The 13,281-nt window shown below is 36.8% G+C and overlaps 2 protein-coding genes across 2 annotated transcripts; one reads left to right on the top strand and one right to left on the bottom strand.

The window, feature by feature from the left end:
- Positions 1-1,376: 1,376 nt before the first annotated feature.
- LOC114146501 (RING finger protein 11-like) lies at positions 1,377-5,770 on the top strand. Its single transcript, XM_028020605.1, has 3 exons — positions 1,377-2,008; positions 2,382-2,551; positions 3,354-5,770. Exons 1-3 carry the CDS (start codon positions 1,886-1,888, stop codon positions 3,541-3,543), a joined length of 483 nt encoding a protein of 160 aa, XP_027876406.1. The 5' UTR covers positions 1,377-1,885; the 3' UTR covers positions 3,544-5,770.
- Positions 5,771-6,515: 745 nt separating this feature from the next.
- Positions 6,516-12,510, bottom strand: rpe65a (retinoid isomerohydrolase RPE65 a). The gene is made up of 14 exons (XM_028020599.1): positions 12,419-12,510; positions 12,095-12,177; positions 11,857-12,007; positions 11,508-11,615; positions 11,270-11,411; positions 10,817-10,964; positions 10,375-10,456; positions 10,132-10,264; positions 9,900-10,039; positions 9,196-9,325; positions 8,991-9,105; positions 8,807-8,901; positions 8,614-8,725; positions 6,516-8,504 (listed from the first exon to the last, which is right to left on the bottom strand). Exons 1-14 carry the CDS (start codon positions 12,427-12,429, stop codon positions 8,359-8,361), a joined length of 1,596 nt encoding a protein of 531 aa, XP_027876400.1. The 5' UTR covers positions 12,430-12,510; the 3' UTR covers positions 6,516-8,358.
- Positions 12,511-13,281: the final 771 nt, after the last annotated feature.

Here is a 13,281-nt window from a genome sequence, read left to right as displayed (position 1 = left end):
ATGTAGCGAAACTGCAAATGTTTTGCTTATTTAGTAAAAACTACCATACCAGTTAAGTCAACAATAAAGCCTATTTTTAGTGCAGTATTTTGACTGCATAAAACACAAGAAGACAACATACTGTTCAGAGTAAAATTTAAGATAATAAATTCAACATAAAAATAGTACAAGGAGAACTATTTAGATCCAGCCAAGAGTTGTGGTCAAAACCCTCTTATATTGTTATTTGACTGTCAAAAGCTGGAAAGTTTGAGAACTGCTGTATTACAGACCCTCTGTTCACTGAATATTTTTAAAGCTTTTCATAACAAGCCTTCCCTCAGTAAATAATATTTTCTAATAATCATGACCATACTGTTAGACAGTTTAAAACAGCAACACGAATGAGACCTTCTTTCGCTTTGATGTGTTGTCTTAAAAAAATTACACAATAAGTCAAAAATAGAATTCATTTCTGAGTTCTATTTCAACTTATGGAATTTGATGTTAGCAAGCTCAAAAGAAGAATTCTCTAAAACTAGAAGACAAAAAGTTTAAGTTTAAAAATTTTTCACAGTGTTGCATATTAAACATGTAGATTACTTGTGGGGAATTAAAATAGGTGGGATTTTTTGCAACCAGCTTCAATGATAGAGATGTAAGGAGGAAAACTAACTTTTTGTCAGATTTAAGTGATTTTTATGGTCCCCAAATTCTGGGACTGAACAAGAAAAATCTGAGGAAAAAATAATAATTCTAAGGGGAAACGGGTAAGAATTCTGATATTATACATTTTATTTGTAATAAAATAAAATATTTTATTTATTTTCTCCAGTGCTTCTTACGGAAGAGGATTAGGGCCACCGAAAAAATAAAAAAATAATTCTGACTTTAAAGTCAGAATTCTATGGAAAAGGATTAGGGCCACCGAAAAAAAAAAAAAAAAAAGAATTCTGAGGTTAAAGTCAGAATTCTGAGATTAAAGTCAGAATTCTGAGATTAAAGTCAGAATTCTGAGATTAAAGTCAAAATTAATGTCAAAATTCTGACTTTATTCTCAGAATTCTGACTTTAATCTCAGAATTCTTTTTTTTTTCTTCGGTGGCCCTAATCCTCTTCCGTAGCTTCTAATCTTCTTTCTTAATTATTTAAAATTATTTCCATCCATCCATCCATCCATTTTCTGTTCACCCTTGTCCCTAATGGGGTCGGGAGGGTTGCTGGTGCCTATCTCCAGCTACGTTCCAGGCGGGAGGCGGGGTACACCCTGGACAGGTCGCCAGTCTGTCGCAGGGCATTTAAAATTATTTTGTAAATACAATCATTTGTAAGCGTTTGTAGGGGGCTGGTCTTGTGTTCCACTCCAGGACGGCTGATGGCGGTGTTTCGCATCTGAGCTGGCTTACCAAACAGAAGAAGAAAGGGTAGAGAAGAAACAGCTAGCAAGGAAGCAAATTGTTTAATGTTGCTCACGAAGTTGAAAGGCGTAAATGCTCTTTGAGTCTGTCACTCAGACAGCTCAGTGGGACATCCAAAGTTGCTACTGAGCTATATACTGTATGTAAAGTGGGAGTCTTTAGAAGGAATGAGCGTCACGTATTGAGGAAGTCGAACAGAAAAAGTAGCTATCTGGAGTGCTAACCGCTGTCATCCTCATCAAGGAGAGTTCTTTGTTTTGTTTCTCAGATCCGAGTAATCATGGAACGAAGCTAGTTTATGTTTTTACTGTTGCCACTTAACATGTGTGCAGGAGTTGACTAAGCATGACAGGAATGCAAGTGTTGATATAAACCTGAGTAGTCGATCATTCCTGGGACTAAACTAACATTAGCCGACCCAGAGCAAGTTTAGCAGCATAGTTGTGATTTTTAACGTCGGCCCTGAAACGGACTGGAGGCACGGAAATATGGGCAACTGTCTGAAGTCCCCAACATCCGACGACATCTCTCTGCTCCATGAGTCCCAGTCAGACAGGGCGAGTTTCGGTGACGGGACAGATCCCGATCTGGAGCCGCCTCCTCCGTACCAGGTGAGGATCTTCAACCGCTCTCTTGCTCCCTTAATATCCTGAGGAAAAAAAATTAGAAAAGGATTGGCTAGTACGTGTTAACTAGTATTTATGCTACTAGTTGGTTTTCCAGTAATTCTGCAAACATGGCGTGTTTATAGCTTCAGTTTTGTGGCCTCATTTGACTTCACTTTTATTCAAAATTACATGTAAATAGGCAAAACATTATTATTATTATTTTCATTGTTATTCCCGCAGGGTACATAAATGTAAACATTTCTGTCTGCGATAGCTCTTGTATTTTCCCGTGTCTGCCCTCTCAGTCTGACTCGTCAGACCTGATGGTGTGTTGACACAGGTGAATATGTGTTTTTGCTTCTTTGTCTGCCAAAAGGAGCAGGCTCACATGCCCATGTACCATCCGACACCCAGTCAGGCCCGTCTGGCCACCCAGCTGACGGAGGAGGAGCAGATCCGCATAGCTCAGCGCATCGGCCTCATCCAGCACCTCCCAAAGGGCGTTTATGATGGAGGACCAGACGGTTCAGAGAAGAAGATCAGAGAGTAAGCATTTATACTATGTGGAAAAATGGAGAGGAGTTGCTAGACATCACACTTTTGGTTGTATTGGAGACCTCAGTGTGTCTTTTCATACCTTAAAGTTCTGATTTATACATATTTTGGAAACATGAAGTGTTTTCTTTATGATAAAAGCTTTGGATATTTACACAGAAGGTTTAAACAAAATCAAATTAGGTTGCACTTATGCTTCTTTTTAAATTAACAGGTTCGAGTTAAGTAGTTATTGGAATTTTATGTAAACATAAATTCCACCTCTCTGGTTTGTTGTTTATTCAGCGTCTTTTGCTGAAAATTCTTGCTTTAATTTAAGCAAGAATGAGGATATACCAATTTAGGAATCATTTACGAATAGATGAATAGAAGAAACTCCCTGTATGAATTCAAAGTTTGTTGATTAGGTTTTTACTGGTCAATACAGATTTCCAGTTTTATCTGAGACCTGACTTTCAGATGCTGATTTTAGGTAATACTGTCACATTCAGTGTCTTGCAGGATATTTACCTTGAATGGTTCAAGGTAAATTGAACAATTCAAGAAAATCAATCTTTTGTCAAATTACAATCACAAACTTTGAGTTATTTTATTGAAATGTAATAAGTTAGATCAACACTTAGTAGTTTACATTTCCTTTTTGTAATATTTTTGTTTACGATAATGAGATTTATTACAAGGATTCCTGTTCTGCAGCCATGTTTGTTGTCTCTTTTAGAGCCACAACAAAAGAAATTTTATTAAATTATCACAAAATCTTTGGTCTCATTTTCTTTATTTGATTCTTTTTCAGGTGTGTGATCTGTATGCTAGACTTTGTTTACGGAGACCCCATTCGGTTTTTGCCATGTATGCACATTTATCACATGGATTGTATAGACGACTGGCTGATGAGATCCTTCACCTGCCCCTCCTGCATGGAGCCAGTGGATGCCGCCCTGCTCTCCACCTACGGACCAACCGACTTCTCCCCCGATGCTTAGGTCAAACTCGAGCCCCGTCGCAGCAAACCCCAAACCTAACAGCTGCCCTCTTGTGGAGTGAGAGGAGTTCAGAGATGTATCGTTTACCTTGCACTTTGGAAATTTAAAAAAAAATTATTCGCCCAATGTTGGCCTTTCATTCTTCCGAGTTCTGATGCTAATTTAAGCTGGTCTTAAAACATCAGTTACGAGTCAGAAACAGTTCCCCTGCATGCGTGTGCTTCAGTGTGTTTGTTTCGCACAGGTTGTGTCGTGTGTAGTAGCAGGTTATAGAACACATTGGAATTGTGATTGTGTGTGTGTGAGAGCTCTGTGGTAAATGAACATTTTCACTTGAGCTGGTCTCGCTTCACCATGACTTTGTCACTTGGTCAAGAAAATGGATTCAAATGAACGTATAGTTGACCAAATTACTGACTCTTAAGCTTAATGATTGGAACATGTTTCTGCAACACTGATCTCCTTAACATGCTCCAACTTAAAAAGGTCCTATCCTTCCATGGTGTGCAAATACTAAGACATGCACTTGTCAAGTACAGATTCCAAACAACACACGTAAATACAACATAAGTCACTCAGTATAATAGACTGAATATTTGTTACATGAATGTGGCACCAGATGATGTTTAGGTTGTCTGTCAAGGGCTGATTTGTGCATGGACAATGAGTGGGAAGAGTCAGTCAAACTTTAGAAACGCTTGCTCACACCTTTCATCTGATCAGAGATTTGCACTTTACTTATAGGACATTATCTAAAACAACATATTAATATATTTACCTTATAACCTTGCACTATCAAAACTTTCTTTTATCTCCTGAGACGCAGGAGTTATATAGCGGATAAAAGATATTTCCCTACTGTCTGTAGTGAGAAAGCCTGAAGATGCATTTCATAAAATCTATGATCCAGCAGTGTGAACGTCTGTTTTGTTTTTCGTATTTTGATTTTTCTTTTTTTTTTCTGTTTAAGAGAAGGGACAGAGGCTTGCTTGAGGTGAAGGGAGTAGTTTGACACTTTCAGATCAGGAGTTTCCGAAAAGAGTGATGGTGTCAGGCGTGTTATGCAGACAAGTGTATGCTTTTGTAGCAAACAAATAAAAATGAATATATTGACTTGTCAAAGTGTAAAATAAAACAGCACTATCCATCTGTAAGCCAGATGTTTATTATGATTTTGATTTGTTTGTTCTTTTTTGTTTTTCATCCATTTTCTTCACAGTGTTTTTGTTAAGTTTGAAGGAGTCTTGTCTTGTGCAGTCAGTCTTCTTCTAGATGGAAACTCTAGTTATTTTAATTGAGATGCTCTAATCAGCATTTTTCCTGACCAGTACAGATTTGCAGGGTCTTTTGTGTTGCCCTGTGATGAACTTGTGGCCTGTTCAGGTTGTATACCACCTCTCACCTAATGACCACTTGGGATAGACAGGAGCTCCCACTTTGCCCTCCATGGATAAGCATGTATTGACCATGGCTAGGTGGATGTTTTTTGGGGGGGATTGTAGAACTTGATACAGCTATTTGTTTTGAGCCCAACAGAAAGTTATGGTATGACAGTTTAATCCTAATTTGTGCAATAAAGCATATATCCCTCATTTTTTTTTATAAATTTGGGCAAAAAAGTGCATCAAAATACACAATATTAGTTTATTTGTTAATTGAATTGTGAGAGTTCTTAGCTTTGATGCATTTAGGAGAAACAAATGCTTCAGTAATTGACCTGCCAATCTTTAATCAAAGCTGGTCAAGGGAAAATTGACTGATGGGTGCATCTCTACATCTTGGAAATTTAAGTTTAACTTTTCATGTGTTTGACATAACAATCTAGATTCATTTATTAAACACAAATGTTTTGTTTTACTCTAAGTCACTGTAGCAGTAGTTGCCATAGTTGTTCATCTGATTTGTAGCATTATGCAATTTTATTTTTTTGTCTTTTTCAGTTTAACTGTGTTTTTATTTCACATTTGTGTTAAATCCACTGCACATTTAGTACACTTACTAGCTAGCTTGTACGCTGTTTTTATGTGCAAACCTGTCCCAGTATTGAGACTTCTTTTGTGGTGGTAAAAGTGAGACGTAAGAAGTAAAGTGAGACGTAATGATTTCCTCTTGCTTTTCCTTTATTGTTTTTCAGTTTTAACTTTATTCTGAGCATTTCTTGTAATCGTTTTATTTCTGTCCCTTAGGAAGGCTAAGTCCTTGTGTAAACAATAAATTGGAGAGAAACCATTTGTGGTTTTTATTTAAAATACCCACACTCTTTCTGTTTTTAAATTGTAAATCACCAAAAACACCCAATATCCAATTGGATGAATTCAAGCCTAGGGGTCTGAATTTGTTACATTGTGATTACAAACCTGGAACACAACAGAATGCACAAATGCTAAGTAGCTGAGCATTTCATTAATGCAATCCTGAAATCTGGCAGTGAAGTGAAAAGCGTGACTACATAATCAGGGCTTCTGTGTTGCACTATGGCAGCACCAGTTTGGAATTTAAATCCCTCATTTTTCATGTTTTTGTTGCTTCTATCCAGTATGTTTGTGTATGCTAAGTGTTATGACACTTGATTGGTTTGGCAAATTCTTCTCAGATTTACACCATAACTTAGTATGAAAATATTACACAGCAGACATCACTCTTTAAATTTGTGCAAGATTTTGAGATGTATGATTGAAAAATTGCAAGTAGAATCCAATTAAAGTGTATACTAAAAGTTTGAATGTGCTAACGACTGTCATGAATCTCAAATCTATTTATTGGCTTTAATGATGCAGCTTTTGAAGTGATAAAAAAATCTCAACTTTCTGGCATAACTGTGTCTATGCCAGTCTTATCTATGCAGAGTTCTTAAAGCTTACCAATTTAGAACGAGATCTTTCTTTTTTGGTCTGCATCCTTTAAGTACATTGCGATGTGATTCATACTTTATTTTGACTTTGACTCATTTTCCAGGTAATGGCAGGCTGATGTTTTTTTCTTTGCTGTTTCTGATCCTGTCCTATGATTTTTTTTAAATTTCCTACTCAGTTTGAATCAAGTTGCTAACGTTTGGGATCTTTGCAAATCTGATTTTGGAAAAGTATGGAATTTTGACATGAAAACTGTAGGAGCCTTGCAGGAATATTACATTAAATTGTGTTGTTTGTTAAGTTGCTTTTGTGCTCTATTTAGCTGTATTACTTTTCAGCATTTAACTGAATTTTAGAAACAATTCTAGATCTATTGCTTTAGGAATATTTATATGTTGTCATAACATAATATCTGTATACAAACTTCTAATTCTGCTGAAATCTTTGCAGTCCCATGCTCAAAAACAGTTGCTTCAAATTATGGTCTTGTCGTCTTCTTTAAATGCCTGTTTTAAATCATTGAAGGACAGGTTTTTCTTGGTTTGAGCTGTCATGAAGGACATTAGGGAGATATGTGTAGGCAACTTTTCTCATTTGTTTCCTCTTTTTACTCTAATAAGATATTTGTGGGGGGGATGGGTTGCTATTACTTATCTGCCTTGTTTGCACTTCTGTTTTTTCTTGTTGATCTCATGGTTGCTTTCCTTTTTTTTAGATTTTATATTGATTTGGCTTCTCCTGAACTCAATGCTTTCTATCTGAATACATCTGAGAGTTTTCTTGGACAGCAACCAAATGCATATTTGAAACTTGAAATTGATCCAAGACCATTATATGTTCTCAGATTGTCCTGAATTAATAAGAAAAAAGCCAACACCCAGAGAGGGTTGATGTAATAAATGGGTGTAACTTCTGAATTTTTGATGCATTATTTAAAGTTTTAGCTTAGAGCCAACAGTTTTAGTTAAATGCCTTCTTGCTGTACAAAGTTTTTTGAATGTTTACACGTAACTGATAATCAACAAGGACAAAATTCTGAAAACTGTCTGTTCATCACCATAATGTTAACTGCAAGATCAAATATACACCATAAAGCCATTGAAAAGAATGTTTTGTTTCTAACATGTCTTTTTCAACATTCAATACTCTAAGTTGGCAGGGTTGCAAGATCTATGTGGTTGCACTTTTCAGATTCTGGCAACACACTGGAACAAACATCAAGGGACTACTGGTTCATATGTGACACGTAAGCAGATTTTGTGCAGTTTCATACTAACTATGGAAGTTTCTCAAGAATGTAAAGATGAAGAATCTGATGGTTTTCTGGCTTAAGAATCGTTTCAAATGAGATATACTTGTACTGAAATGTTGTTTTCCGATGTAAAAAAAAAACAGTCTAAACAAGGGGATTTATGGAAATTTAGTGCATTGTTTGAAAAGAAAATAACTCTACGAAGGCTACTGTCAGTCTTATCTTATTAAATGTGTTGGCATTTAATAAAGCCTGTCTGAATTAATCAGAAAATAGTTTGGACTATGTCGCCACTGGAGCCATTTCAAGCGTTTCTCATTCTGATGTGAATTAATTTTCATCCCTGCAAACAGAGCATCTGCATAGCATATCATGGAGTTTAAGGAACCTTTTATTTGGGTCATTGTTGTAACACAGTTGCAGTGGTGCCAAGTAACCACAATCATCAGCATGTTCAAAAAGTCTTTAGAAATAAATCAACACCAGGATGTTATTTACTTGAAGTTGTGCATATTTGTGAAACAGTCAGTTCTTTTCTTAAGACATTTCTTCAGATTCATTATAATATGACCCACTTAGTAATTTGTACTTGAATTACAAAACAATTAAATCATTTTCTCTCTAAAAATGATTATGCTGGCATGGAGGTGTTTTTTATTGTCATCATTGTTTTAAATGCTGAGTGGTACTTTATACAATTGGACTGGATCATCACTGTTTATACATCCCGTGAAAGGTGACGGGAATGGAGCACTCCACTTCTGCTCTTGCGATCTCTGACAGATCCTTGGCATTTAGGATGAGCATATATGCTGGCCTCTGGGAACCAGGAGCTGCCACAATGGTAAGGAGGACACCTGTGGAGGCAGCAGATTTGAAACTTGCTTAACAATACCGTATATGTATCTTTTGTGTGTAAATCAGCTTTAATATTAGTTTATTTTAATTTAATACCATCTAACTTACCATCATCTTCATCTATCCCATCTGGAGTCTGAACAAACAAGGGCTCTGAGGGATATGACTCAGGCTCTTGCCAAACCCAAGTCTCCTTGGTCCTCACATTCAGCTTGCAGATCTATACATACATTAGAAAAATAAGTTAACATGAGTACATTTTAAGTTTCTCTCTCTAAGTTCAAAAAGTTTAATATCTTACCCTGTCTGGTATGAAATGGTTGAGTCCAAGGCCATAGGCATATGTGTAATTCTTTCCTCCATACCTGTGGTAGTTAATCTGTGGAAACTCAAAGGCTTAAACCCAAGAAAAGAGAAGTGTTAGACCAAAATGAGATTACTAGTATTTGCTAAAAATTCATGTATCCCAAACTATGTGTTGGTACCTTGGCGAGGTCCAGAGAAAAGCACTTCAGGCTCCAGCCAGATCATCCCATCAGCATGCATGACTGCTGTGGCGGTGGTGTATGGCAGACTCACAAGATTCTTCCCCTGCTCCTCCTAAATAAAGTCCATAACATGGTTGGTGAGAACTAAAAACACATAACCTATTACTAAGTGGAAGGAATTTATGGATTTCTGATGCCTCACCTTGTGGACATCCAGAGGGATGACATATCGCCGCACCTCTGGCTGGGGCGCCATCATGGCTGCCTTCTTCACCTCCTCCCAGTTGGCTCTCAGGTTGGCCAGCCACAAGTAATTGTAAACAAACTCAAATCTAAAAGAACAAGAGATGTATGCTTACTATTTCTTACAAATTGCTTAAGCCAGGTTTTTACCACTTTGCAAAGAACAGCTTTTGCTAAAAATAAAAAAAAAGCTTTAATTTTAGATGTCATAGACTCAACTGGGTACTGGAAACAATTCCCAGAGATTCTGGTTCATATTAACTTGTAAGCTGCACTTTTGTGATGTTTGTTTCCTGTTCCAACATAACCCAAACATCATCTTTTGATTTGCAAGCCAGTGACAGTGGAGGCCATTGGACTACAGTGAGCTCATTATCATGCACAAGAATGGAATTGGTAAGCCACAATAAATGTTGTCTTAAATGATGCTTAGTTGTTATTAAGTGTATCCAAGGCTATTCTGGTTTTCTGTTGTTCTAGCCAATAACAGATGACACAAGACATGTTGCCACCCGCATGTAGAACCTGTTTGAAGGTCTCATATGTGCTTTCAGAAATGGTATTTTGGATACATTGGTTGCAAGTGACCAGAGTACATGTCTGCTTCAAACACATTTTTGAGATATTCAGGTAAAGCAAAAATTGTTAATTCTATGTAGCTACCCTTTCCATGAGCAAAGGTCAACAACAATGAATCCTTGATCCTCATAGGTGTTGATGTGGTGGAACATGCCAATCGGTGCTCCTTTAAACTTCAGGTCGATGTACTCTCCAGGGTCTTTCCTGGCAACGTGGAAAATTGTCTAGAAAGGTTAGATTACAACAGGTTAGACATTTGGCCTGAGAACAAATGATAAACTACAGACTGATGTTTTAATTTGATTAAAAATCGTACTCCTTGGCTTTCATTAGACTCGAAGCAGTCCATGTAGTTGGAACCTCGGATGCTCCAGGCACTGAGGAACTTCAGCAGGTTGATCTTCACTGGAGTCTCAACGAAGACAAAGTAGTTTACTGACATGCCAAAGCTGTGATGGAGGGAGGTACATTTTAACAACTTGGACTTCACACAACAGTGTTGAGAACAAGCAAAGAGAGAGAGAGAAAAAAAAAAAAACTAACACAAAACTACACCCACCTGTGCACATAAGATGGCTTGAACCTCTCAGCACTGGGAAACTGAACCACCACTTTGGACTTCTCAATAGGGTCTGACTTATCTAAGGAATGAAAGCTGCTTTGAAGTGCAGGCGAAAAAGAACCTCCTGTTGTTTTACTTGTAAAAAAGACAGGAGAACCTCACAAGAGGCATAAGCAGAACATTAATATATATTAATAATAATAATATTAAGGAGAAATTAGCATCCTAGTAGCCTGGGGTTCTTGAAATGGTATATGATAATGATAATAATAATAATAATAATTTCATTAAGTTTGTCCCAAAGATCTGATTATGTCACTGGGTATATGCGGGTCCAGGACCCTGTTCCAGCCTCCCATACAGCTTGCAATGAACTCCATGCAGGGGTAAACATTGAGCCCGGGTTTTGAATTTATTTTGATATGCTGTTCATCCAAACCTTTCTGCGTGGGAGGAATCCTCACAATGTTGTAGGCCAGTGTTGCACCTTTTCCCATGCAGTTTCCAATGTTGTATACAGTACCATCTTGCTCAATATGGGGGTGAGCTGTGATGCCATTGATGTTTACAAAGTTGCACATGTCAACCTGCATAGGAAAAATAGCTTTTATGAGCTTTACGATATTTTTAAAGTTAAAAATCCACATGTTTCAAGAGAGGATGGATGGATGGATGGATGAATGGAACTTTTTGGATACAAAATAAAGCCTGGAATTTCAGATATTTCTCTATATATTATTTCTTTTTGAAACCTATCCAGAATAAAAAAGTACTTAAATCCAACATTACGTTTTTCCGGACTACACAGGAACTCTGTTTCTGCTGTATCAAACTTAAAGAAGCTAAATTTCAAACTTTTATCACATCAAATTCTGCTGTTACACTGAAATACCTTCTTCAGAGTCTCCAAGGTATCAGTGTTCACTTTAGTGATGTAGTTGGTTTCTGTCACGGCATAGAAATCCTCTCCTATAGGGTAAACATTAACCAGGCAGTTATCTGTGACTTCAACTCCTTTAAAATAGGAGAAAAATCTGCAAAGAAAAAAAAAGGTAGAAATACATTTTAGGAAAGATGCATAATTTTAATATGCAGTACAACTAAAGAAATGATCTATGTGTGCAACCAACCTGGAGAAGATATTCTTGCAGGGATCTGGGTAGGCAAATGTCCCAAACTCAGTGATAACCACACGTTTTTCTGTGATGGCTCGGACATATGCATCTGTTCGAACAAACCTGAAAGAGGCAAGAAATGAAAGAAACAAGAACCAAAAATTAATTATGCTTAAATATGACTTTTTTTTCTTGCATAACAAAACAAGAAACAAAACAGAATATTACTTTGGTTCTAAAAAGTCATGACATATCAACATTTATGTCACACAGTTTTAAAAATGTTTGTGCTGGCTGTAATCATTGTGAATTCTGCAAATGTGCTGAAGATGACAAGGCTGTGGTTTTGTGTTCAAATTCTCACTTCCTGTAGTAAGTGACTTGGCCATTCTTGAAGTCGAATTTATGCATGAGGGCCTGTCCGTCAAAGAGGTGATAGAAGGGTTCATCTCCAACCTCAAAGAGTCCAGGTCCCAAACGAAGAAGACTTCCCTTCAGGAATGAAGGAATTCTACCTGCAAAATGTTTAAAAAATCTATTTTTCAATCACATGGTTAAAAAATACACTGGAAAATCACCATTACGAGAGTGAAAAAATAAACCTGTGACTGTTGCTGGCAGAGGTTCAGCAAGTTCCTCACATGTCTCAAAGATTTTCTTGTAGCTACCAGCTGGATGTTCAAATCTGTTATCAAAGAGCAATGTCACAAAGAAGAATGTTGAAATTAAGTTATATGAGGAATGTGTGGCATTGCACATAAGGTTTAAACAGTTTCATGCCAAGCAGTTCGTACTTTTAAGCCTAATAATAATCTGTCGCAAACAGATAAAATATCCACATAAGAAAATACAGAAATAATAGAAATGTAAAACAAAGCTTGCCTTCCTTTTGCGATGTATAGTATTTCACTTCATTAAAAACTCACCTGCTCACCATGTTTTCCTCCTGAGTAAGTAACACACAAGTGCAAACTGTTTTGAAAACTGTGGGTCACTTCTGATCTGGAAGCCTCTGATCTTCCAGTGGATTTGGAGTATTTATTTTCCCTGCCAACGTCACGATTGCTCCACTGTTTTGTAAATCTTTCCCCTGGCCAATCATGTCACACTGTGAACAAAAATCCCTTTGTCTCTTTATCCCTCTGATGGATAACTTGAGGCCTGGCCCCTCTAGAAATGGATTTATTGAGAAAAATGTGTATTGCAGTAAACAATGCTTGGCAAAACTGTTGCAATGGTGCATGTGATTTTATTTTTGTCATCCTCAATAACTGTGTGAGCTTCTGTGCTGAGACATTTTGCAAGATCTTTTTTTTTCCATTGTATTGCTGCAGTCAGAGAACAGTTTAAAAACAGAACTCAAAGTGGAAATGATATAGGGTCTTTGTAATGAACAACTAAAACTTCTACTAGCTGAAATCTCTAATTGCATGTGGTAGAATTATATTCAGATTAAATAAGCAAAATAGTTTTATTAATTTAATAATTTCACATTAAATAGTTGGTACACATGCTACAATAAGACATGAAATAATACTACATTTACTATGTCAGAAACAGTGAAGGATTAAAACATAATCAGGTTATGAAGTACCATGACTGTTATATATAGTGTTAATAAGATAAAAATGTTCACATTAGTTCTTTGGTTTCCTTTAGCAATACAGGACCTCTGTTCAGGATAATCCAGGTGAAGAGATTAGACATAAAACAGAGTCTGTATTGTTCCGCCAAGGAACAAAAAAACACCATGAGAAAAGCACGTTTCACCAGCCACAGTGCTGTGACG

The sequence above is a fragment of the Xiphophorus couchianus genome, chromosome 6 (assembly GCF_001444195.1).
Source record: "Xiphophorus couchianus chromosome 6, X_couchianus-1.0, whole genome shotgun sequence".
Taxonomy (NCBI): domain Eukaryota; kingdom Metazoa; phylum Chordata; class Actinopteri; order Cyprinodontiformes; family Poeciliidae; genus Xiphophorus; species Xiphophorus couchianus.
This window is presented reverse-complemented; position numbering and strand designations above follow the sequence as displayed.

What these genes read in the sequence shown, in the direction of transcription:
- LOC114146501 (XM_028020605.1), top strand. Translation starts at nt 1,886, where the DNA reads ATGGGCAACTGTCTGAAGTCCCCAACATCCGACGACATCTCTCTGCTC. An exon ending in AGCCGCCTCCTCCGTACCAG is followed by an intron (nt 2,009 to 2,381) that starts GTGAGGATCTTC and finishes GTCTGCCAAAAG; the next exon opens with GAGCAGGCTCACATGCCCAT. An exon ending in TCAGAGAAGAAGATCAGAGA is followed by an intron (nt 2,552 to 3,353) that starts GTAAGCATTTAT and finishes ATTCTTTTTCAG; the next exon opens with GTGTGTGATCTGTATGCTAG.
- rpe65a (XM_028020599.1), bottom strand. An exon ending in GACCTTTGCTCATGGAAAGG is followed by an intron (nt 9,326 to 9,899) that starts GTAGCTACATAG and finishes TTGTTCTTTTAG; the next exon opens with ATTTGAGTTTGTTTACAATT. An exon ending in TGGGATAGATGAAGATGATG is followed by an intron (nt 8,505 to 8,613) that starts GTAAGTTAGATG and finishes CTGCCTCCACAG; the next exon opens with GTGTCCTCCTTACCATTGTG.